At 40.5% G+C, this 25716-nt stretch overlaps 1 protein-coding gene across 1 annotated transcript; it reads right to left on the reverse strand.

The window, feature by feature from the left end:
* Positions 1–711: 711 nt before the first annotated feature.
* nectin3b (nectin cell adhesion molecule 3b) lies at positions 712–22476 on the reverse strand. Its single transcript, XM_014989230.2, has 6 exons — positions 21764–22476; positions 13199–13546; positions 11273–11572; positions 10711–10828; positions 8538–8689; positions 712–4607 (listed from the first exon to the last, which is right to left on the reverse strand). Exons 1-6 carry the CDS (start codon positions 22065–22067, stop codon positions 3937–3939), a joined length of 1893 nt encoding a protein of 630 aa, XP_014844716.2. The 5' UTR covers positions 22068–22476; the 3' UTR covers positions 712–3936.
* Positions 22477–25716: the final 3240 nt, after the last annotated feature.

The raw sequence follows: 25716 nt of genomic DNA on the forward strand, positions 1-25716 counted from the left end.
GAATAAATGGAAGATTTTCACAACGAGCATCTAATTCTCTCCAGTTTTTGTCCCCCCCATTTAACCTCTCCGCTCCGCGGCAGGCCCCTCTCCCACCGCTTTCTGTGGCCAGGTACGGACAACAGCCTCCATCAGCAGCTCCAGATGAGCTTGTTGCCATGGGGACAGTCAATGGGCTGGAGAGTGGGGACTTTGGGCCAGTCGGAAACACTCAGCGTTTAATTTTACCAGCTGGCAGACGTCGGGGAGAAAGACAGCGGGGCGGAGGAGAGGAGAGGAGCGAAGGCCTCCCTGTCCTGAGACGAAGCGAGCGGGGAACTGATGGAGGGGAGAGGGGCGAGCGTTAGGAGGGTCTACACTGACCACAGAAATACCAGAGACCGACAGCTCAGCAGTACAGGAAAAACTATAAATCCTCAGCCTAAATAGAAACAAAGATGAGATGAAGTAGATGAAGTGAGAGAGGAGGAGGAGGAAGAAGAAAAAAAAAAAAGGCTTCCGAATTACATCATGTGGAGCGTCCCAAATACACACGCTGGATTTTTCTCTCTTTTTTTTCTTTTTTGGAGGGGGTGGGGCTGGGGTGGGGGAGTTATGCAGCAGTATGCGTTGGGGAGCTTGAGATGATGTCATTTATAGATGAACAAAGAGGCTGAGTCTGAGCAGTCTGAGTAATGGCAAGCTGAAAACACTCCAGAGAGAAGAAGAAACTCACAGGTGCTAAGGTGCTTTATTGAACAATAGTTTCTCAAAAGGATTGACAAAATAATGCTCCACTGCTTTCACTGACTTTTTTTTTCCTTCCCACAATCTTACATTTTCTGCTGTATATACAAAAAAGAAAAAAGTTTTTTCTTTTAAATTAATGTGACACTGAAGATTTTTTTTTTTTTAAACAATGGTGACATTACATAAACCAACCCCCTTTAAAGATCTCTCATTTCACAGGAAAATTCATTCAAAGCTTTTACTGAGTGTTTTTTTTTTAATGCCTCTAGGTTTGCAAATATACAACCAACATCCTCCGTCTGGGTGAATATGGCACTAAGAATTCCTCCTGGCACTAAGTGAAATCAAAATCAAATACAATTCAGAGAAAATACGTCACATCCATCATAAGCAACAAACAACCAAACAAACAAAAAAAGTATCTAAGGCACTAGTTGTATTTCTCAACTTAGGTGAGGTTACTGATGATCTGGATACAAAACTTCGGTTACAAAAGAACTTCATCGATCCAGGCGTGGAGCTGGAAACAGAGGAGCCGAGCTGAAAACGTATCGATTAAAGGAATCTCCTCCTCAGTGCATATAGGAGCGAGCACAAGTAGGGTTCAGAGTGCCGTGCTTCCTGTTTTCCACATGTACGCAATACGAATCCAATAGGGAGAAGAAGTGGCCGTTTAACCCGGCAGCTGAAATCGTCTTTACAGCATACATTTCTGTTTAGTTGGACAATTGTGAAAGATAAGGACTGATTTATCAAAAAATCAATAAAAAAAAAAAAAACCATTTCAAATAGATTTAACATAGCAGCAGCAAACTTAATGGGAATTTTTACCTCAAGTTTTTTTTTTTATATAAGCAGAGATCAAGTTTTTTTCTGGTATTATGAAAGTGTGCACCTTCTTTCTATAAATTGTAATACTACTACTTTGCTGACAACAGTAAGTGGTCGTTTTCTCTCTCAGCAGCCTAGTCACTGCACAAAATTCACAACCAGACAAGTAATTTGTATTACACTTTTTTCCCCATTTTAACAACCGTTACTGATAATAAAGCATCTCTTCTATTTTAGTCTACCCTGTACACAACAGTGATACATTTTATCTATATACGCTGATGATACTGTTATTTATGTGAGGCAATGCTTCCCTACTTCTAAATACAAGTTCGACAGAGTCGGCATCTGGCAGCTCGCGCCGTAAAGGTGTGATCATACTAATAAAGTTGGCATTTATTCATAATTAGTGTACATGAAAAGAAAAATATTTGGATTTCCTCCATGTGGTCAAGTAAATGGGTACAAGTGCTAGGATACCGTTTTTGTTTTGTTTTTTTGCTTTTTCTTCTGCGTACAAAAACTTTACATCACATTAATTTGTGAATGTTTGAGACCTGAACTACTGGAGCTGTGAAGCCCAATAACACTGACAAGTACAAAAACAAAACAAAAAATAAAAATAAGTCACAGTACTCATGTTCAAGAGTATAAACTGGCAAGTAAATTTACAAAAAACAAAGTGTTATTTTCAAGCGTTATATTTTTTTGTAGTTTCAGTTTTACGAGTGCAACTGACTATTTTCCGTCTCTGTGCAGTGAAAGAGTAAAAGTGCCGGTAGTCAGGTGAGAAACAGACCTGATGCATCTACATTGTTTAAGTTTTTCTGCTCTATGGATGAATGAATGTTAGAGAACAACTACCATCTATTACTGCCTCTGCTTGTATCTGCAACACATGATGTAAAATTGCTCAGACAGGAGAAAAGAAAACTGTTGGTGGTTTGTGTGGAAAAGTGTTACGACAAAAAAAAAAGAAAAATGAAATGTGAAAAATCTAAATTAATTATGCAACAAAGCAGTTTTTGATGAGGAGGCCAGCGTGTGGTGGTTGCCTTGCAGTAGCCTGCTTCAAACAATATCCTGCTGATGGCATGCTTTTGATGCCAGCGACCAAACTCTTAAACAGAGCCATCATTATACAAAAAGGCGGCAGGATACTGTGAACATGCTTGGCTAACTGATGAGGATAACTAACCTGGAACTTTTCCCAGGAAAAGCTAAAAATATCATGGAAGTAATTTCCCTGCTATTTCGTTTTATGGCATCGGATTAATGATCAACGAAAAACGAAAGTTGTCCTGCATCAGTTCAGGATGAATGTTCCTTAAGTTCATTTACAGCCATGTTATGTCCCACATTTTTACCTCGTGATTTACATAAGAGCAGACCAAATGAAAACTAATTAGTGTAATGAGTCATTGAGTTTTGTGGGACAGGCAGTGCAATACACTTCATCGCTGTTAAAGTTCAAAAGCCATCAGATTCGTTAACGGAGACAAATCTAGTGCATAACGAACTTCCTGTGCAGGAAATTATTTGCTTAAATCCTGTAAGTTGGTTTAAAACAGAGGGAAAATATTAGTGGTTTTGTAAACAGGTGCAAACACGACAAAGCTAACAAGTTAGGTACGTCCCACATCGGCTCAACCGACCCGTTCAGCTCAGAAAGAGATACCAAATGGTTGGCGAGCCATGCAAAATTCTGAATCTCCTCCATAAATACTCATAAAGTACATGACAACCTAATTTGAGTAAACATTTTGTAACTAAAAATTTCACAGCAACCAAATGATTTTAAACCAAATGAAACATTTTAGCAATGACTGTTCAGCTATCTACAGGGCTTCACTGATGTTGTACTTCAATCTCAATCAAGCATCTTTGCAAAACATAAAGATGAAACTTAAAGTAATGTATTTACAAGAAGCTACAGAACTTTGCAAGCAACTCATTTTCTTGGGATAATTTTAACAAAACAAATGAGTCATTTTTAACCAACAGAGTCTGGTAAAGTTGGCATGAAATGATCAGCTGGAAAAAGCTTGAAACATAATTTGATTGTTGTTGCAGCCACCTATCAGGAGCCACCAGGGCTTCAACTCAAAAGACATTCATGCTAAATCAACTGTGGCAGTCCATGTAGTAAGGCAGCAACAGCACACACTTCATTTCTATACAGATAAAGGTACCAAGATGTTACACTGACTGAAGAGTTCCCAGTGTTTCCAAGTCCAAACCATCCAGTCCCAAAGAGTTGGAAACAAACCAGCTGCAGAGAACTAGAACTGAGGTGTGTGTACACGTACAATAAGGTGTTTTCTTCATAAACAAAACCTTAGTTGCATTTCTGCTCCTGCAGAACCATCCAGCTTATCAAACGTACCACTCTCTACGTGAGATGAGCGAGCCGTCTGTGTGCGACACGTAATCGCCGTCGGCCCCGCTGTCGTAGCAGTCATCCGACAGGTAGGGGGAGCCGTTTCCCTGCCGTTTAGGTGGGTGAGGGTATCTGGCGCACCTGGGCCGCTGTGGACTAGAAAACTGTGCGTGTTCCTGACGGGGAGTCTGTTGCTGGTTGAGGCGGCCGCTCTCCCTCATGGCCCTCGTGTAGCCGTTAACGGGATACTTTTCCCCGTTGTACTCGTTATAGCGATGCTGGTCTCGTTCGTGCTTGAGCTCGCGGTCGCCCCACTCCTCCCGGTCATGATCCCGGGTGCTAGCACCGCTGCCAGCCTTCGTGGGCCGCAGTTCGTGTTGCCCGGCGGCCTTCTGCAGATCAGCAGTGCCGTGGTTCTGCTTGGCGTAGTAGATGCCGTGAAAAGTCTGCGGTTTCCGTAGGTAACACACGCCGACCACAGACAACACCAGAAGCAGGGACAAGGCCCCGCCCACAGCTCCACCCACTATGGAACCAAGATTACTTTCGGGCAGGGCTTCAAGTGTGGGGGAGCTCAGGAGGACGTGGCCCTTATCGACCACAAAGGTGGAGGAGGAAGAGCCGGTTAGGACAGGAGCGGTAATGGTGGAAGGCATGGTAGGAGGATCTAATGGAAGGGAACAGGGTGAGAGGGGGATGGAGGGCGAAAGGGGAGAGATGAACAGACAGAAGCAGAAAATGTCAATGGCATCTACATCAGCATTTCACTAAGAAGGGACAGATAATCAACTAATCTAAGGTCTATATGCTTATAGTGGCCACGGGTTTCTAAAGCTGCGAGAAAGTTAGGAGTTTGGGAACAACGAGACACCAAACGATGTACTTCTGTCTTAAGCTTCGTTTTCTGGGCTTTACTTCAAATCAAGGTCATCGACTTTGTGAGAAGATGAAGAAAGTCGTTGTAAAAAAACTAATTAGTAGATCCGTGTTGAAAATAACTTATCTTAACCAGCCAGCATCAATAGATCGATTTTTCCAATTATTGATTGCACCATACTTTACTTTCAGTGCATTTTTTTGTTGGTTTTTTAACAAATTTGTAGAAAACCAAAAAAAGCTGCCATTTAGAATAAGGAACATTTTTGGATGTTCAATAGCGAGCTGAACAAGAATTGCTGGTCATGTTGCTCCTTCACTATTCCCTACATTTCCGTTTTGGTTGTTTTGTAGCCGTCTGCCACCGGATGTAAATTTATATCTTGCAGTGGGGCGTTTTGGTGAACATCGCCCCCGATCCGACTTTAGCAGATAACAGGAAGATTGAATTGAGTACAGCAAAGTTTTGGTTTATAGTCAGCAACCTTTCAGAAGTACTTAAAAAAAAACAAGTTTATGATGGAAAAGTCATAAGTTATTTTCATCACTAAAATTAAAAACATCAACACCCTGAAATGCCAGCAGTGGCTGTCGCATCATCTTTCTCTTTGGTCTGTTTGAAGGACAAATTTTTCTCTACATGAGTGGAAATGTTCACAAAATTCACAGTTCAGTTGAGTTGCAGCTTTTGTCTTCCAACAATAATTCACAATTAATGGTTTTTAAAATGTGTTGTCTTAAAGAACATTTTATCCTGTCACGCAAAAAAAGAATGAATGAGCTTGGATGTGACTTTTGCACAAAAGAAAATAAATAAATTTAAAAAAAGGGAGGACTAGCACCATTTCCTTTTTCCTGCAATATAGAGCTCAGTCAACTTTAGGGCCATCAAGTGGATGCTCAGCACGCAAATAAAAACATTCACATTTTAAAGCCATATTTTCTGTGTCGGACGTCTCTGGAAATTCCTCGTCATCTGTTGCTGAACTGTCAGCAGGCGGGAATGTTATTTATATAACGGCTTGAGCACTTTCCCCGTATAAATCCTGCATCCTCTAAAACAATAGTCTGAGTTATAAAACATCCTATTGCTTTGATTTCAGGCTCTTCACAGCCTGATTATTCACTAAAAGGCATTAAAAAGCGACAGAGGAAAGAAACTGCTCTCTCCTAAAACACTTTCTCTTACTTAAGCCGTTAATCAAAAACTCCTGGCGTCTCCATGGAGGTACTGAACATGCTGCTGCTGCTGCTAGCAGCTGCTGGAAGAAGGTCACAGCTAATGTTTGATAACACTATTTAACCATAAATCTTGAAAGTTTCAGTTAAATCATTTGGCGTGCTGTGCTGCAGGTCGCCTTGACAACCAGCTATTTACATAGACAGATATCTATCCGTGGTTTTGAACTGTAAGAAGAAAGCTAGAGTACCAGGAGAGAAACCGCAGAGAGAACAGAAACGGGATCCAAACACAGGAGCTTCTTATGCAAGACGACATACTAACCTCTCTGCCACTGCACAGCCAAAAGATTATTTCAAAAGTTATATAGTTAGCATGTTTAGTACAGCATTCCCTTTCCAGATGATGCAGACCTGATATTTCTAAAACTTTGGTAATATTTCTAAACCCAGCATGTCCCGTAACAGAGGTCGAACCCTCCAAAGAAAGACTGTAATGCATTCAGCCTTTTCTAATATCCCCTGAAGTCGACTGTGGCTCAGATTGCTTTTTTGCCAATTCAACAAAACATCCCCTAGGTAAGTATGGATCTATGTCCTATGGTAGACTGCTCCTTTACGGGAACTGCTAAAACTGCAAAAGCATGAAATGATGAAGGAGCGAAATGACCAGCGCTCGCTAAAGTTTAGCTCTGAATGAACAGCAGAAAATAGAAAATGCTGTTCAGTTTTAAATAGCTTCCTACTCGGGCTGCACAGTACACCGAATGGCAATATGCTTTGCAATATCAATGTGTGTGACGTCGCAACCACAACCGGCTGCTTGCCGGCGTCCAGTGTTTTCCTGGACCGTTAAATTATGCAAACCAATAATGTATTTCGCCTTTTGGTTCAAATTTTAGGCACAATTTTAGAGGTTGAGATGCTAAAGATAAAAAAAAAAAAAAAGAGTGGTTAAGAGTCAAAAACAAAAGTAGGTTGATTGTAATTAACACTATTATTGCAGTGTTCTGCTTTAAATTTACACAATTACGTTTCCAGTCCAATTTCCTACATGCAACCTTAGAGACTCTGAACATGAGTTTGAGTCTTCACTCAGGAACAGCATTCACACTGAAGAGTGTTATTAGTAAATGCATTGTGCTGACTCGTCAAAACTTTTTGGGATTTTTACGTTTTTTTTGACCGGCTGGCCACTAGTCAGATCCAGTCAAGCTGGAAATGAGTTGAATGATCACTGGCCAAATTCTGGTTACGTCTGCAGAGAAAAGCAAACCAAACTGTTATTCCCTTTATTCGACGTTCCTTTCTAACAACATTATATTAATGCTGCTCTCCCTCTAATACCATTGGCTCCAGGTTAGAGGTACTATGAGACAAAGAGTCACAAACTAGAGAAATTTTAAGATTTACAAACTGTTACACAAAGGAGTATTACAAAAAAATAAACCACAAAAAACATTATTTAAAAATAAAATACTTTTACTATACTTAAAAAGGCTAGTAAGGGTCATCCCTTGCACCTGGATATCTAATCATGAGCGCACACATGTAATTATTTTCAAGCCCCTATTTTGTGTGTATACTTTCCCCACACCGGAGAAAACTCTCCTTATGGAAAGTGGGTTAGTGGTTATACCCACAGACAGGCAACCCAAAGGCTATAATCACAAGCAGTTAAAGTAATGGAAAGAAAAAAAAAATCACTTTGATACTGTAACTTCAGCGCAGGGCCAAATGTGAGGCAAAGACTCCCAGCTTAGAAACCTGAAACATGAACCCAGAGGTTTGTTGTATTCAAGAGCGTAAACTCTACAACGAGACGAGCAAACCCACAACGACACATACAGCGAAGGGAACACCGACACGTGCACACACAAAACACGCACGTACAGGTCCTCTCAAAGGAAAATGAAATATGGATGATAAATAATAAATAAGAGTTGAAAAGGACTAGTTAATGTTTTATGAATCTGGGACATCATCTCACAGTGAGGCTGCAGGCTTTTGCTTCTTACTTGCATGACACATGCAGAAATAAAAGAAACACAAGAAGGAAAGAAACTTAAAAAGGAAAAAAAAACCCATAATAATCACAGCTTTGAGATTCATTCAAGACGAGAGTTTCCACAGGCGAGAGAGACTTGGAGAGGCCAGAGGAGCATGCTCACAATGCACATCAGAGATATGACATACCTCAGCATCAAGTCAACAGGACAGAGCAGAAAAGCAGTGCACTGTGGTCTTTAAGAGGAATTAAGTAATGGCAGCTGTTTGACCTAGGGACTCCCTGTTTGAACATCTGGAGGCCTCATGCGAATCACGGCTAATCTGCATGCAGCTAGGTCCAAATCTGAGATCATTTCCAGCACACCGCATCACGGACTGCTTCATACGTTCAGTTTGTACACAAAGCTTCAGAGTGGCACAGTGTCACATTTCAGCTCGAAGGACAAGGTCAGTGTCATGCCCTCAATGACGAACACGCATGCACAGAGCTTCCTGGGAGTCAGCTGTGTTCCCGTCTATAAACTCGGCTCACCTTGTATGAGGATGCGCACATCTCGACTGCGGAGGTTAATGTCGTTGGCAACCTCGCACCTGTAAACGCCAGAGTCATTCCGATGAAGGGGACGCAGGAAAAGCAACGTGCTGTTCCTCGTTTCCACGCCGTCTGGCATTTCACTGTCCAATCTGCAAAACGCACACAGAAGGGAAGAACATCAGAGACAAGCCGGAAACAAACCACCAGCAGAAACTAGTAATAACAGCTGATCTGAAGAAGCATTTTATAGGTTTATGTAGCTTGTAAAAACTGCACTATGCAACTTTTATGGAAAATCTATTTTTTTTTTTTTACATATCTGTTGAAACTGACACTATGTTGTGACTGTAGAATATGAAACAATCTGAAAAAAAAAATTAACTGGGGCTCCTCTGTCTTCTTCCAGGAGGAGAGTCATAGTGCTGTCAATCATGACAATGTGCACGCTGCTCACACCCCACCTCTCTGCTACGCTACAGCTTCTCTCCATCAGCAGCGTCAGTGTCACAAATGCTCAAGCTAGTTAGCGTAGCCACCGACGTAAGCAGTTTTCCTGTAACGACGAGTTGTTTCTCCGCCGTTAGCACATTGAGAAGCGAGTTCATGAGGTTGATTGACAGCACTGAGACAGTCCTCCTGGATCCGACTGTTTGTGACAGGGAGCGGTGCATTTCTTCAGACAGCACAGGGTGGAGGTGGAGTATATTGATCTTTTCACAGATTATCTGTCTCGTATTATACCATCACGACATGGGGATAGTTTCAACATGTTAAAACTTATTTTTTTAATAAAAGTTACGTACAGCAGCTTTAATTTGCTTTGAGGCAGTGGCAGGTTTTAATACGAGTCACGAGGGCTGTTGCCCAGGGCACCACGAGAAGACAAGACACGCAATAACCATATTTAATTAAAAAACATGAACGCATGTTTCTGTCGTTTGCATTTAAGAGAAGTTTTATATCGCTTTTATGCATTTTGGAGGCACCTCCCTGCAGTAAGCAGAGGCCTGCCAAGAATAGAAACCAGGCTCTGTTTGTTGTCAGACACAGTGAGCTCACTTTTAGGGAGACGCAAGTTACTTTGAGCCTTAGCACCGCTTTCATCTACACCCCACCAGGAAATCTGAATCACGCTATAGTAAGGATTCCAAGCAGCAGCATGAGCCTCATCCAGGAGGCCATTCACAAAAGAACAGACAACTTGAAGTTTTTCCACATCAAATTAAAACCAGAAACAACTTCCTGGGATTTTATTTGATGGACAACGTAGTGCATACTCTTCAGATCCCGTTTGTTACATCTGAACATTGATTCCCATTTGGATTTAGATCCATTCTGCTCTCAATGTCTGTTCAGGTCCCGTCAAGAGATCCCAGATTTTATTCACAGATATTGTAAAAGGAAGGCATACAGTAAATGCACACAGACTTCTGGATTCAGTTATTTTTAAAAATGTTTTCCTTCCACTTTGTTTAGACTGGGAACCAGTATCTCTTCTGTCCATTCTGCAAACAGGAATAAGTCTGGACAGCCACCAAAGTTCACTCTAAATATTCTATACTAACTTTAAAATCAACATTAATATCACTAAATTCACTCTTAGCATAATTGTGTGGCTGGGTTTCAGCTTTATACCCCAAAAGTTATCTACTGCAGGTAAAGTAACTGGTAATATTTATGTCAGAATAGACACAGATTTGTTCCTTTACGATTGTAAACAGGTTAGAGTTTAAGTGCAAAATTTCAAACTTATTTTCTCCATTCGCTGTCTGAGACGGCATCTTTGATGTCTGAAAACTAAAAGACGTTTTTTTATGCTACACTTTCATACAAAACTCTTCAGTAAAGCCTTTAGATGGGAATTGATGCGACAGCTGACGTTCTGCTCTTTGTAAGTGAATGCTTTCCTGTGTTGGCTGTCATTTTGAACCAACTTACTTAACCTCAACATCCTACAAAGGCTCTACATTTAAGGTTACGCTTATGAAGCATACAGGACTAAAAGGAGTATAGAAGGAAACTGTCAGCAGAGTTGAGAGCATTTGCAGAAACGCCACAAAGTGCAACTAAATCTTGTGCTAAAAGATGGAAAGATTTAGATTTCCTTACATTGGGCCAGGAAAAATAATTAAAAAAAAAAAGCTTATTGAGTTTAAACAGAAACACACACCTGATCCATCTGAAGTGATGAGCCGGTGGGTTGGCGTTGGCTTTGCACGTCATTTGAACGTTCTCTCGGCCCACATACCAGTCCGCGTCATACCCCACAACGGATATATCAGGAGCAACTGCAGCGAGAGGAAAACATGTTTAAAACACAACTTTGTTCAATAATTTCCAGTTTGAGCAAAATATATTAGCATGGTTTTGATATCAATTTTAAAACATAAGAACCATTTCTGATATGCTGTGATGATAACTCTGAAGCTGAGATTGCTGAGGTTTTCCCATTCAAAATTAGCATAAAGTCCCCGTTTGGGTGCTCCATTCTATACAATGTTGTCATCTTGCCCAGGTGTCTAAAAATTCAAAATATTAGACTTAATGAATTGCTAGTTTAAATTATGCCGACAACATTAACAGTGAGGATAAAAAGAGAAAAACTGCTTAGAAAGCAAAAAAGGAAAACAAAGCTGTTGCAGTACTTGCTGAATTGTAGCTTCTCAACCCAGTAATGATAGTTTTACATTAATAGTATCCGTCTTAATCCAGACGATTGTATGGAAACCTACAATGCACGTTGAGCTGGTAGGGGATCCTGAAGTCGCTCTGGAGCGCCGGGTGACGCACCACGCAGGTCAGCGCGTGGCCCTGGACGTGGCGCGTCGGCTGCCAGATGTAGCGCACCTGTGTGCTGGTCGTGCCGTTGACGTCGTCAAACAGCTGCACCTCTGACTGGCCGAAAAGGTTGGACTCCCAAGACACCTCAGCAGGGGGCCGAGCTCGCTCGGCGATGCAGGTGGCCACCACGGTGTCGTTGCCCCCGTCGATCAGAGCGGCCGAGCCGGCGGAAACGTAGACCTTTGGCTCCACTGTTTAACACACGGCCAGAGAAAAAACTAAATAAAACCAATTCTACCAACAGCATCAAGGCTTTATTGTGCCGTTTATTTTACTTTTGTCATTACTGAACTATCAACTTCAATCCTTCATACATTCCACCACACAAAACAATAACAGCTTTAATAGGCGTCTCCATCCCCCTTTATGATGCGTTTGGTAAAAAAACGCACAAGGTGGATGCACACGTGGCGTCTCTGTGCAGTGACAACTTCTGGCCCAAATGAAAAATGGGTAATCCCCTCAGCAAAATTGAAAACACAGCCCTTGAACTTGTTATTGCTCACAATCTGAACAAATGACTGATGCACGGATCGGTAGTAGACCCCGACTAAACTGGAGCTTCCTGAGCGGCAGGATTTCTGTTCCTCTGTCTTTGCTCTTGAGATTTTCCCTTAGCAGCAAGGAGTTATGGGAAAAAATAAAATGTTTTACAGGTAGGTGACTTACTCCGAAGATGTCTTGCTAAATATGCCCTGAAAAGAAAGCTACATAAAGAGGTCAACCCTAGTCCATGCAAACCATTTAAAAACTGATTTTACTTAAAATGCATTTAATTGGCTCCAACTGTTGTGATTTTTAGAAATCTACCACTTCATGCATAAAAGGAAACTCTTAGTTTCTTTTCTCCTCTGTTGCTCGTTTGTCAACTCTTGTGTGCTTGAAAATGTGCAAGCACTTTGAGAGTCAATCTGATTGGCCAGGCATCATGTACAGATGTAACTCCATGAGGAATGTGGAAATTTGGCGCCCAGTTATTTTGCGGATTCCTGAGCCGTTCTGTCATTTTGTCCACTGGTCGTCATTTTCTCTATAGAGCAACTGTGAAAAGTTCTGATCGGATGAATGCGGCCTCATCCCGCAGTCCAAACATTCAGAAATGTTTCAGTCACACAAAGATTCAAACTGAGATTGTAAACATTTGATTCACTTTGTCTTAAATACTGAACCATAAAGCCAACAACTTTGTGCATCACTGAACTGGTTACATTTACATGGAAATATCCTCTTTTAAAACAAATGGAGCCTTTCAGATTTACACATTGAGTCGTCAATCTTTATTCTTTAGAGAACTGGAGCGTCCTTAAGGGAAAATCAGTTTAAAAGTTGGCATCAGTCTTGACATAACTTTTGTCTGTTCCCTAGGAAACTACAAAAGTTAAGAGCACGGCATGGGATGCGGTTCTGGAAGCTGTGCAGAAAAGAAAAGGAGATTTTCCTGTGATTTTTAAAACCTGCTGACTGCAGGGCTCACCGAGGGTGCAGCAGGCATAAAAATGACTTTCCATCAACTACAGATATGAGGAGTTGAGCTTGTCAGCGACTCCAATACCAACTATTTAAAAATGCATTAGGAACTTAATCACATATTTGGGATTGGAACGAGACGTCCAAAACCCAAATTAAATTGGGTTAAAATGGAAATCCTAAAGTCAAGAATTAACAGAGGTGGTGAAGCAATCTTTCCCAAACTGCTGCTGTTTATGTTCGTTAAATTATTCATAGAATGTGGAACAATACGGCACCGGCTAATAAAGAGTGTCAGCCACGTGTGACAAGAGTCTACAGAACATAGGACTTAACGTTACGATACGTACCAAGCACGCTGATGGTGGTAGAGGCCTGCGTGTTTCCCAGAGGAAACGTAGCCACCTTACAGGTGTAGATCCCCACGTCTGAGAAGCCCACGTTTTCCAGCACGATGGTGGCATCGCGAGAGGACGGCGACCGGAAATGCAAGCGGTTGATGTACTCCGGCGGGATGAAGGTGCCAAGCTCGGGGTTGTACACCGCCACGGTTACGGAGCCCGAAGGCAGGCGGCGCTCCCAGGAACTCTGAGTCAGAGTCAGGTTTGTGCCAACCTCCACCCGGCAGTCTAAAGTCACATTCTTTCCCAGCACGGCACTCACTCTCTGAGGCACCACCACCTGACTGCACACAGCACCTGCCAAGAGGACCCAAAACGCAAGTTAGCCGCAACAACGTCCATCACAAAAGGCTTAGAAACTTTATTAACCGTAATTCAGGAATATACTTTTTTTTTAAAAGAACATGAAGGAATTTCGTAAAGTGTTTTTCACATCCTCAATCAAAATGAAAGTTCACCGTTTAATTTTATTGACATTTGAAAGCTTCCCCTTAGATTTATGCATTTGTTTTGGAAGACGATCCATAGAGTTTGATAAAAACTATTTAAATTGATTAACCCTTGCATAAACAAATAGCTCTCAGAAACAGATTAATGTCAGGATACCCAAATCCTGGACAATTAAGTCTTAAACTTCTGCAAATTTTATTTATTTGAACAGACTTCAAGAACTTAGCAGGACCGCGGTAGTATTTATTCTTTTGTTCCCTAAAAAGTGTAATATTTCACCGACTTAGAAAATGGCAGCAGAAAAGGCTGCAGTACGTTTTTTTTTTTTCCTTTCACCAAAGATGAGAGTATTTAAAAGGCAACGGCCACAATACACCTCGTTTACGATTAAAAACGTTCTTACCTGCTGGGATAAAAATGAACAGGACTGGTGAAAACCCATTTATGACTATAGCTGCATAACTCATCCTGAATGAGAAACTTTTAGTTTTCTCCAACAATACGTTTCCTCACAAATTTCTCAACGGTCTCATTTCGTTGTACTGGTAATGGGCACCTGAGTGGGACTTTCTTCAGGTCATCTGTGCTGTGGCTGAAAAAAAACCACCTTGACATAGTGCACAACAAAATAATAAAAAAAATTAACTTTTGGGCTATTCTTCTGAAGTATTTTTTCCACAAACGTAAAACAATATGAAGCATTTTCATTTATAGTTTAGCCAGCTACACCAGCTGAAACTTGGAATGGTAGATCTTTATAAAGTCATCTACAAAACAAAATAAAGTGCTGGTCATTGAAGCAATAATCCTGAGATCTCAAATATGGATCAGAGAGACAAATTGATTTACTTTTATTTGTAAGACATACCATTCCTCTGAGAACAAATGATAAAAAAAATAATAATAAAAGACCTAACTTATGTGAATTAGTGCATGCATGCATGTTGTCCAGTCAATGACGAGAAGAAAAGCTTGGACTGTAGATAAAACATTCAGTACTGAATCGAGCACTAAACCTCATCCAAAACCACTGCAATATAATACTTTAAATACTTGAAAAGGAAAAGTCAAAAATATCAGGGAGAAGTGTATTTTTGACGTTAAAGTCCGAACCCTCTGACATATTCTGGCATCAGTGTAAAAACGTCTTAACCAAAGCAAGAATTGGGGGTTAGAACAAATACCACACAGCTTACATGAAGACTAATTGAAAAAAAAAAAAGTCTCCCTCCTACTGACCTGAATTCAGGAATTATAATCAGACTTTGTGTACGTTTTTTGTCCAAATATAACCAACCCATGCACTCTGCTCCCTACACGAGGCAGAAATGCTGCAAGACTGAAATGTTGGAGCTCAACGCTACGCTGAGGAAAGTCCAAATGACGAGAACAGACTGCATCTGGTAGGGGGGAAAAAAAGGGAAGGAAGGGAAGTGATATGCTAACACGATGACATCATCGTTAAGTGAAGAAAAGAAGGCTGAGGGAGAGGAGAGGCAGGAGCGCGTTGAGGAGAAACATCAGCTTTAAATACAAAAACAGGAATTAGAATATTAACATAATAAAATGCATCGAGCAACAATCACACACTTCAAGTCTTTCATTAAATCCCTAATTGTAACAAGCCGTCAAGAGGAACACATCACTGCAAATTGAAATCGGCTGCACTCGGATGGGAACAGACTCCAAATATTCTTCTGTTGTTTTGCCAAAAACAGTTCAGTCGTTGACCAACCTCAATCTACAAAGGAGCAGGTCTTCAGAAACTGGCACAGTCACTGGAAATTTCCCTGAAAGGGATACTTGCACAAAGTGCAAGTATCCCTATTTTTAAAGCAGTAGCAATCGCTTTCGGTTGGTATTACAAATGTTAATATTGTGTATTCTCTCGGACTGATCTGCTGAGGAAGTCTTCAAAACCTTTGCCGAAGCTCAGCTAAATTGAACAGCAGTGCCAGTGTGACAATACTTAGCTGTGAAATTGTTATTCCTTTAATGCAGATCTCATTTCTGATTTAGACTGACCCAGACATGTAAATCTCATCTTACTGAGAACAGGTGCACAGTGGTCAGTAAAACCCTCTCAAACCATCAGTTTGTTGATTTTTGTGTCGGTGCTATAAACCCCAAAACATCTCTGGAACCTATTAAGTTTTAAGCCAGAGAAACTGGTTTTAGAAAATATTCTGATTATTGCAAAACTGTTAAAAAGAAGCGTGTTTAAAGGGTGTTAAGGGCATTATGTTCATGTTAGCAATTAGTTTTTCCGATTAAAGTTTCTCCGTCGGCATTAAATCACTTTGCAACAAGAACTCTGGCCTCGTCTTAAAAGGCCAACTTGTACTTGTTCACATACAGATTTCCTTTCTTCAATGAAATTTTAAAAACTTATGACAAATAATTTGGTCCATTTCTGTAGACTTGCACTCATTGAACAATTAAATACAGCTGGCATTAATCAGTAAAAGTATGCTACATGTTCCTTGAAGGTAGCAGCAGTTTTAAAGTGAGCATCCATCCTTTACCGGACTTTTTTTTTTAAAATATATGTTGAAAATATTTTTATCCATTTATAATAGAGCTAAAAGAGAGAGTTATCCAATCAGTTTGCAACAAGAAGAGGAAAAAAAAATCAGATTTTTCAAAAGTTGACCTGTTCAGAGCTGGTCAAAATAAAAGTAACTGATTTTTATCACCATTGGTAGACAATCAATATAATAAATATTTGTTAAAAACTGTGAATATTCAAAAAACTGGTGCACTTGCTGTGACATACAGAGACATTTCAGAGTTTCTGGCCTGGTCTGAACCATTTAAACCCTCAGATAATTGGAAACTGAAGAGGGAGCAGCATATGCATCAGGACTGAAAACATTACTTCTGCCAGCTTTGCCATAAAACCTAAAATCTGCTTTATTACTTCATGTTTTACGTGCATTTCATGTGATTACGGCTCAAGCTTTATGCCACATATACGTTTTAATGCATTATATTTTTCATGTACTTGTACGTTGGCATTTAAAGGTAGGTTCATTTAAATATTCATTTCCTTTCTTTAGTACACAGTGTTGAACATGCCTCCATCCCCCCACAAATGGAAAAAAAAAATGGTAAAATGCCAGTGTAGTGGACTGTAAACCGATCTGTAATCTCGCTTGTCCCTCGCCAAGTGGGTTAAGCCAAATACCTCCATGACACTAACAGAACAACGTTTGTTTAGCTAGTGAATGCACAGAAATGCCAAACCTAAATCCAGCTTGAAACAACAAAACAATACGGAGCAAGTGATCCACTTCCTTCTGCAAAAAGCCAATTATGAGCCATACTGAATGGTGGAAATTGGGGGCGGGGGGCAAGAATCCCGTCACAGCAGTGGGAATTTCTTCTGCACCGAATATGAAATGGAAGAGGTATAGCCACCGAATTAAATTTTTATTGGAGACGTGATGACAAGCTTACATAACCGTGGCCCTGTTTCCCTCAGCTCAGTAAGAAGAGTGATGATGATCAGAGTATCCTCCAACTGATCCAACGTGCCTCCCATCTTGACACAGCGACTGTGATTCCTGCCTCCTAACCCCCAGAGACCGAGAGAGGAGTTCTTATTATAACCTAAAGAGAGAAACCTCTAGACGCGTTCAGTTAGGTTTGCAAATTCAACACACCGCGTCTCACTGACGGAGAGTAGAAAACAGATTATACTTATTATCGTCCTGGCATCAAGGACAAATTGCTCCTTGGGGACACTCGGCTTGTTCTCACTTTAGTCAATATTACCTCCACGTGCGCCACTTATGTGGCGGTAAGTGTATTAGTATGTGTACCTTGCTAAAGGGCAGCTTGTCTTGGTGAAAGTGGAGATTCCTGGACAAGTGGTAATAGTGTAGGGGTGGAAGTGACGGAGCTCGTTGTGAATGATGAGGAGGACAGCGGAGGAGTATCGGATCTCATGCCTCCAAATAATCTCAATCCGTTTTTAATGTCAAATGCATTCAATTAACCTTTTTAAATTAGGTGCAGTTTTGTTGTTAAGGCAACAGTTAGGTCACTTCTGAGTCAGCATTTTCTCACTACCTAAATCAAGTGTCAAGACCCGAGTTATGAATGGCTGTAATAAACAGAACAAAGTGCCTAATTAGAAGCAAATCCCTAAGGAGGAACAAGACTTGGCCAGCAGAAAAGTGCATCATAGATGTGCATTGTGTTTTGGCAGAGAATGACTCTAGAGCAACACTGAGCTGTGAGTAAAGCAACACGGCTAAGGTCAAATTATTGACCAGGTGGGCAGTAAAGCCCATTTCCTTAGAACATGAGAAGGCAAAGCAAATGTGAACATTCACTGAGTGTAAAACATCAGGCAATCCTAGAGCTGTTTTATTAAAAACAACATGTTCAATCAATAGGAAAGGAAAAAAACAAGAGGATTTTTCTAATTCTCAGATTTTTGGTGTTAATGTCCAGATAATGTTACCCAATTTCCAACATATTTCTTATAATAGCTCCAACGAGAGAAAAAAAGTATCCGAGAACAATTTATATAAAGAGTTTCAAGTTTCTTACTGCTAAGGAAATGTTTTAATGGTTTATTGAGTATACCTGTGGCAAAATACTGACTCAGTCTTCATGATGTAGTGGACCACTGCCTAGTCACGGTTCGGTATTCTCTAATTCACCAACTTGTGGACTTTTTCTGTGGAGAGTATCTTCAAATTATTCACAGAAATTTGTCTATAATTATTAGGATTTCTTCCACAGAGCATAAACTATTTGAAAGAAATGCATTTTGGGAAGTTGACCTATGTGAGCTCTGCTACTTGTGATGCTATTGGCTGGGGTTTCCAAAGCAACCAATCCAGGAGAGCCATTCATTTTCCTTGATGGCGATTAGCCGTGCAAGAGAGACAATAAGAATGACTGTAGATTTTAGCTTCTGTGGTAGCAAAAATATCATTTCCAATGTCCGCTTTAATTACATATCAACTTATAGTTGGTGTCTGAGCTAGTAAAATAAACAAATATGAAATTAACTGATGTTTAGTCACTTCTAATTTCTTGACCAGTTAGTAACTAAGTTTTCTTTACATGTTGATGTTCTGCAAGATGCTTGAAAAATTGAAAGATTGTGAAGATCTCTGCTAAACATCTTATAAAGTTAAGATTTCTAAAATATTAACCATGCCTTAAAAAGGTTAATTAATCCAAGGATTTAGGATTACCCAGACTCTACAAGTAACTATGTTGCTAAAATTGTTTTGTGATTAAGTTTCACAGTAAGACAAAAGAACAGCTGGATAATCTTACTTCATCTCACGATTCTTTGCATTTGCAAAAGCAACATTTGCAAACTCTTTCAGGGTTGGTGTAAGTCAATATAGGATTCTACATACACTTTGCAACTTGCTGTCCTGCTCATCACTCTTTCAAGAGATCTTATAAATTTTGCAGGCCATGTTGTCTTTTTTGCTTTATATTCATTTTTAAACATGTTGCTCAAACTGAAAATAGGCATCTTCCCTCTTTAGCGACTTCCACAGGTTAGGGATGGAGCCTTTAATGAGCAGGAAACGTATGAATATGCGACTTTCTTCACTAAATCTGTGCAGCTCAAGTTGAGGAACAGTCGCATATTGTCATCAGTCCAATATTTAATAGAATTTTGACCTAAAGGTAGAGTAATGAAGAGAGGATGGAAACAGTGATGAGTGCATGTTTTTGTACGAATAAAAGGGGGAAAAAAGGGAAGAAACGGGAGGAAAAAAAAGTCTGTACAACTTGTCTGTATAAATTGAAACGGTTTGCACATCTATTTTGCATTCAAAACAAGCAGAAGGTCAAAACTCTCATTGAAATGTGCAGCAGACTTTAACTAGACCTACGAAAACAGCCGTCTCTGCCCCTAAACTTGAACCCGTGGATTCATTAACAGCTTTGAAGCAAAACGATGACTCATGTTAACAACAAGACGATATGCAGGATATTAATAATATGCTAAAGAATATATGGGTGACTTTTCTAATCCTCACCAAAATTTATCTAAGCACAGTACGCAAAGGCCTGCGGTCGTTGCAGACTGCAGAGGAAACGCTCCGCAACACTCAAGTGGAGGATCCTGTGAGGCACAAACAGAAACTGTGAAACAGAAGATGCTCAACTCTTACATGATTGGCAGCAGAACTTGTAAAGGAATTAAAATATAAAAGCTGTTGCATTTTTTTTTTATTTGGTTCACCACCCATCAAGTGTAGCATGAATAGTTTTGGACTAAATTAAAATGACTGTTTCTGTGCGTTTTTAAAGGGATGTGGATTGCGTCTCTAGTTCTAGTTTACATATTTACATTGATCAAACCATGATGAATATGATGAAGGATTCTTAACATTTCTCTCTTTTTTTTTTTTTTTACTTTTATTCCATTTTATTTCTGCATTTTCAAGTTTTCATACTATTCTACGTTTTTATGTATCCAAAAGCCCAACTACAGACAAACATTGGAAAATAGTTTAGGCTAAAAATTTAAAGATTATGATTTTTTTTTCTCCTATTGTCCTTGTCCCTAGAAAAACAAAAATAAAATCAGTAACATTCACCCACCCCCACTCAACATTTAAACACCTCTACATATATCGATCACTTCAACATACAGCTAGAATTGAACTTTCAAAACAACTTTTCATAAACAAACACTAAAAAGGGAAAATAGTTAATTGAAACCACATCCCGGCCTGCATATTAGATCACTTTGCTACATATTGAGCTGGTAACTAATAAATTCAGGGTTTCCTCCAGTGTGTTATAAGCCTGGCGGGTCACCAGGCTTTACTTGTGCCCCCACCAGGATAAGCATGGCTTATTTACTTAAGTTTTTTTTTTTAATGTTTGTATTTTTTAAGACTTTATAGTTTGTGTTTAGATATTAATTTCCAATAATGCATAAGTGATATTTTAAAATTTCCTGTCAACATTAAACATTTTTTTACTCAAAAACACGGCAGGCCGCTGGATGAATGACTGCCCAGTGCTTTAACCATCTGGCTTAGTAAGTTTTCTGGTGGAAACCTTGAAATTAGTCAGGCTATCTGCTCTAGATTGTAGAATAATATTTTTTTAAGTTATCCCTGGCACTGACCACAGCTAACGTAGGTGCCTTTCAGCCAGCTAACGGGTAGTGTGCAGCAACCAGCTATGGTGCATACATCTATTGGAATTGTGCATAGTTTTGCACGATATCCGACATAAAAAGAAAGAAACTAACATTTTGCTGGATCACATCATCCCATTCATTATGCCTTCCTGGGTTCTGAACTGAGGGCAGATCAGAGCCGAGTTTTCAGTCCAAGCTGGATCCCAAACCCCAGAGCTCTGGCTCTTCTGGTTGCTGCTGCTGCACGAGAATCAGTGGGCACAAACTTGCGTGGTTCTGGGTGGAGACAGTAAACTGCCCACTCTTTGATTAAACCATAATGAGCTCAGGCTGCACATGGGGGCTGACCCTCATCCCACTGTGTGTGTGTGTGTGTGTGTGTGTGTGTGTGTGTGTGTGTGTGTGTGTGTGTGTGTGTGCGTGTGTGTGATGGGGGTGGGAGGCTGTATTATCAGCACCGTCTCTGTCTGGTGACTCAAATTTAAGTTCCTCAACTCTTTTGTCAAAGCAGGTGGCTTCGCCGCATCACGTCACGTTAATATAACACTTTATGACGCTAATATGGCTGCCACTGGCTCCGCAGTGACCTCCTCGCTCGCTAATTGAGGGTTTAAATCACTCCGTGTCACCGTGTTCCCCGTGTCTCCAGCTCGCACCGCCAACCACGGAGATGCCAGCCCGCTTGCCCGCTTGCCCGCTCCTCCGTAGCGAACTTGGCACCAAGTTTCAGCCTCTAAACGACACCGGCTGAACTCACGCAAAACACAAACTTCGTCTCGAAAGCACGCCGCGGCGTCCGGCTGTCGGTACCGGCTGGTTCGCTCAGGTTTCTCTGATGCTTCTTGACAAAACTTCTGTCTGTACGCCGGAAGAAAAAATAAAATAAAAATAAATAAACTGCCTTAAAATAAACCCGGACTCACCTGAAATAAAGCACAAAACGTAGCAGAGCGCGCTCTTGCTCTGCCGTCCGAGATGCCTCCGCTCAGAAAAGAGTGGCATTGTCAAAAGAAGTGCAGTCCCCTGCTGCTTGGCCAAAGCGTAGGATGCATGCCAGTTTGAGGAGCGCTGAAGAGTGGAACCTCCTCGGCAACATCTCCGAACCGCATGTGGACTGTACCAAGTGGGCCGGCGGGAGCGGGGAGGCCGTGGGCACACCTGACACTGGGAGCGAGCGGGCCCCTGGTTACAGATCCACAGCATCCTCCCCATCCAGGAATGATCCATTGGTATTCACATTACGTCATCTTTGTTGATAACTCCACAGATATTGATTAATCAGATCTTTTCCTCTCCTGCCGTCGCCTCTTTCTAGATGAAAATATGGATAAGTATTTTTTTTTCTTTGTAGATGCCAGAGCATGGCTATGATATTTGCTTGCTTTGTTTTTATTTTTGAAATAGTCGAAAGTGGCTCAATATTAATGGAGAGCCTTCTTAAAATTGGACTATTGAACAACACTTGCGAGATTTGACAACTAAATTCAAAGAAAGATTTTCAATAAATACCTATGATACAGCAAAAAAAACAAAAAAAAAAAACAAACTGTTAAAAATGTTCCAAAAAGTGTCACTCACATCCTCAAGGTAGTTTATTGGCATTTTGTGTTAGAGTGATATATTTTTTTAAAGATGCTTACCAGCTAAAACAAAATGTAGGATGCATTTGTTTAGATTAAAGTGTTCTTGTTGGTAAATTACAACCAGTTTTGCACATTTTCCCCTAATCCAGATCTCACTGGATACAGATTATATGTGAATATAAAATGTCAACTTTGGATTTAGATTCATCCAGCGTTTTCCCTTGTTCTAGTTAATGTCCATTGTTACTTCTTTGTCACACATTTGCACCTACTTCCACGTGTTTGCTGTTCTCCTCTTGTTTGGAGACAAACAAAAAGCAGACAGAGCTTCTTATGGTTTTCATAAACATCTAATTTCTTTACAGGCTGCACAACTAATAGACGTGCTGTAGTTTGATTGTCCAGAAGTGGAGTTGTGAAAGGGACTTTTAACTGATCAAAGATATCATTTTACAGTCATTTAGATGCCCATGTTTTGGTAGATTATCTCCATTTTCAGGTGATGCACTGAACAGGTTCAGATTTTTTGATTCGTTTCACTCCAGCTCACAAGCACTGCTTTGTGTTTGTCTAGCATCTATAATCCCGGTGGAGGACATTGCGATAGAACGTGACCAAATGTGAAAATAAATCAGGGGGTTTAAATGTTTTTTCAAGACACGGTACGTTCACAGCTGTCACCAGAATGTTTCCAGAACGTTTATGATTCGTGTCGGTCCTTACAGACTGTTCTTAGCAGAACAAAGCTGCTGCTTCCTCCTTTCATCTAGACGTTTCTTCCACCTGAATCATCACATTTCCCAGATCTCCGCAAGCTTTTACGTGCTATTTCAGACTTTAAGTTAAAGCTAATTGTTTCCTAGTTTAGGAAAAGCATCTTTGTTCTGTCAAGCACAGCTTATTAGGCGTCTCGGTGCGTAATTCCAATAATATTCTGCTTAATTTATGTTGTGATTTTTTTTTTTTAAAGCTCGGTAATGAAACTCCACAGACTGAAGCTCCAGCAGCTCTGAGTGCAAGAAGCTGGTGTTCCTTCCTGTGTTTTACCCTCCCGCCCACAACATCAAACAGCCCCATCCAAAAAAAGACGACGTGTTCTCAGTGAGACTTAACTTGTCTTCTGCTTCTCTTCAACTTTTATTTTCCAAAAAAAAAGTGAAATATATAATTATTTTATGTAGATTTTAAGAGCATTTTTTTTGGTTCTTTGAGACAGCAGATGATTTTTTCTTTAAAGTGCCTTGTTTACAGGCTGAAATAATAATCTAAATCTTGTTTGGTTTTGTTTTTTCAACTTTTAGGAATTTAAGGTGATTATCTTTAAAATCTACTCTGGTACCCAGACATCTTAGAGCTTGGAAAATTCAAACATTCATTAAAAATTAAAACTTCTTTTTGGCTTTCTGCCAAAGTAATCCAACTGAGGATAACACGAAATTACTTTTGTTAATGCTTCTTAATTCAACCACCTGGGTGTTAAACGCAGAGAAAATAATTATGTAGCTTAAAGTGCAACTGTTTTCCACCAACACAATCTTTTTTGGAGGAATTGGAAGTGGCGGAGGACAGTGAGGAGACAGCAAGCCCCCCGTTTGGGGGGCACAGAGCGCTAACCAGGTCAGCTTTTCACTCTGAATTACATGGGCAGAGTTTCTTCTGAAGTATCCCATTCATCCACAGCCCTACATGCACCAACAGTTGTACACAGTGGGTGAAATGCATTGATGCTTTGGGTAGTTGAATTCATACTACTCAACTTTTCCTATATTTTGTCACATTTTAATCTCAAATCCAAAGCATTTGACTGGGATTTCATGCCTTAGGTTGAGATAAAAATATATGGGGTGATTACAAAGTGGAGGAGTAATGTTTAAAATATCTTTAAACCTTTTGTAAATCAAGAATCTGAAAAGTTTCCAACTCCTTTTCATTTCAATTACAGCAGCAAATCTATTTGGGTTTAAATCTCCCAGCTCTGTACATGTAATGTCTGAAATTTTTGCCTTTTTTATTTGCGAAATGGCCCAACCACATACATTTTTAAGTCTTTTTAATTGGTCTATAGGTCTGGACTTTGATTAGACCATTTCAGCACATGAAGGTGGTGTTTTTTGTTTATCCTCTGTCTGTTTGTTTTGAGTCATTGTCCTGCTGAAAGGTGAATTTTTGGCCTCTGATTTTCTCCCAGCATTTAGCTCCATCTATCCTCCCATCAGCCTGAGTCACCTTACTGCTGTTCCCACAGCATGATGCTGTCACTACCATGTTTCACATAGATTATGTGCTCAGGGTGATGTGCAGTGGTAGCTTTCGTCCTCATAAAGTGTTTTTTAAAATAATTTTCATCTCATCTCGCTGTAAACATGTTTGCTGTCTGATGGCTTTTAGCAAATGCATGACTTTGTTTCAACAATGACTATCTTCTTGCTGCTCTTTGCCCTGCAGTTTATATTTTGGTATCAAAGTAAGGAGGCTGAACTCAAATGTGCACCAAATTTTGAAAACAGGGCATCAAATACTTCTGCAAGCCTGCATTTTAAGGAAAAATAAAAAACTTTTAAAATCTGATTATCTTTTTTTTTTTTTTTCTGAATTAGAATCTGTGCAGCACTTGTACATCCTCCTGCGGTTCTCTCACAATGGAGCAGAAGACCTACCAATCCATCACTGTACTCTTACAGAGAATGCCCTTTTTCTCCCTTTTGTTGTGTTGTATTTTTTCTTCCCCCCCCTCCCCACCTCACATGAGCAAGCTACCCCACTTCTTCCCATTCTGCTACACATAGAAGTTTAGAAACTGCAAAATCAGCAGACGTAGACAAATGTCGCGCGAGCACCTGGGCTTCAGCAAGAAGGACGGAAGTTACAGATCAGTCCTGAGGTCTGCGTCTCTCCTTACAGACGTAAAAGGCGAGCTCTCTGAGATATCCAGGGCCATCTTTGTTTGTGCGTCATCGCCTCTTTTGTGGATGCCCTCCCTGTTTGTACAACCGAGAGGCCTCCCCTGCAAACCTCCACGATCACACGTGAACCCCCCCCCCTCCGGCCCCCTCTCGGGCTGCAGAGAAGCTCGCCACCGTCAAGCCACACAAACTGTCTTGTCAAAGATCTGATAGGTCTCTATTATCATCACAACAACCTTTTTCCCTCCTGCTCTTGTCGTCTAAACTAAAGCGCATCTCGGTCACCAAGTACTTTCTCGCTCTGGAATGTTTTTCAGCCCTCGGAGAGCTCTTTCACAGGGAGCTGGAGAGGTATTGAGTGGGCTTGTGGACTGTGGCGGAGTAAAGATC

The sequence above is a fragment of the Poecilia mexicana genome, unplaced genomic scaffold, assembly GCF_051168715.1.
Source record: "Poecilia mexicana isolate PSO_F unplaced genomic scaffold, ASM5116871v1 scaffold_14, whole genome shotgun sequence".
Lineage (NCBI taxonomy): Eukaryota > Metazoa > Chordata > Actinopteri > Cyprinodontiformes > Poeciliidae > Poecilia > Poecilia mexicana.

Excerpts from the sequence above, each read along its gene's own strand:
- nectin3b (XM_014989230.2), bottom strand. The coding sequence starts at position 22,067 with ATGGATCATTCCTGGATGGGGAGGATGCTGTGGATCTGTAACCAGGGG. Across the intron at positions 13,547-21,763 it reads CGTTTTGTGCTTTATTTCAG|GTGCTGTGTGCAGTCAGGTG; the intron begins GTGAGTCCGGGT and ends TCCTCTTGGCAG. Across the intron at positions 10,829-11,272 it reads CTACCAGCTCAACGTGCATT|TTGCTCCTGATATATCCGTT; the intron begins GTAGGTTTCCAT and ends CTCTCGCTGCAG.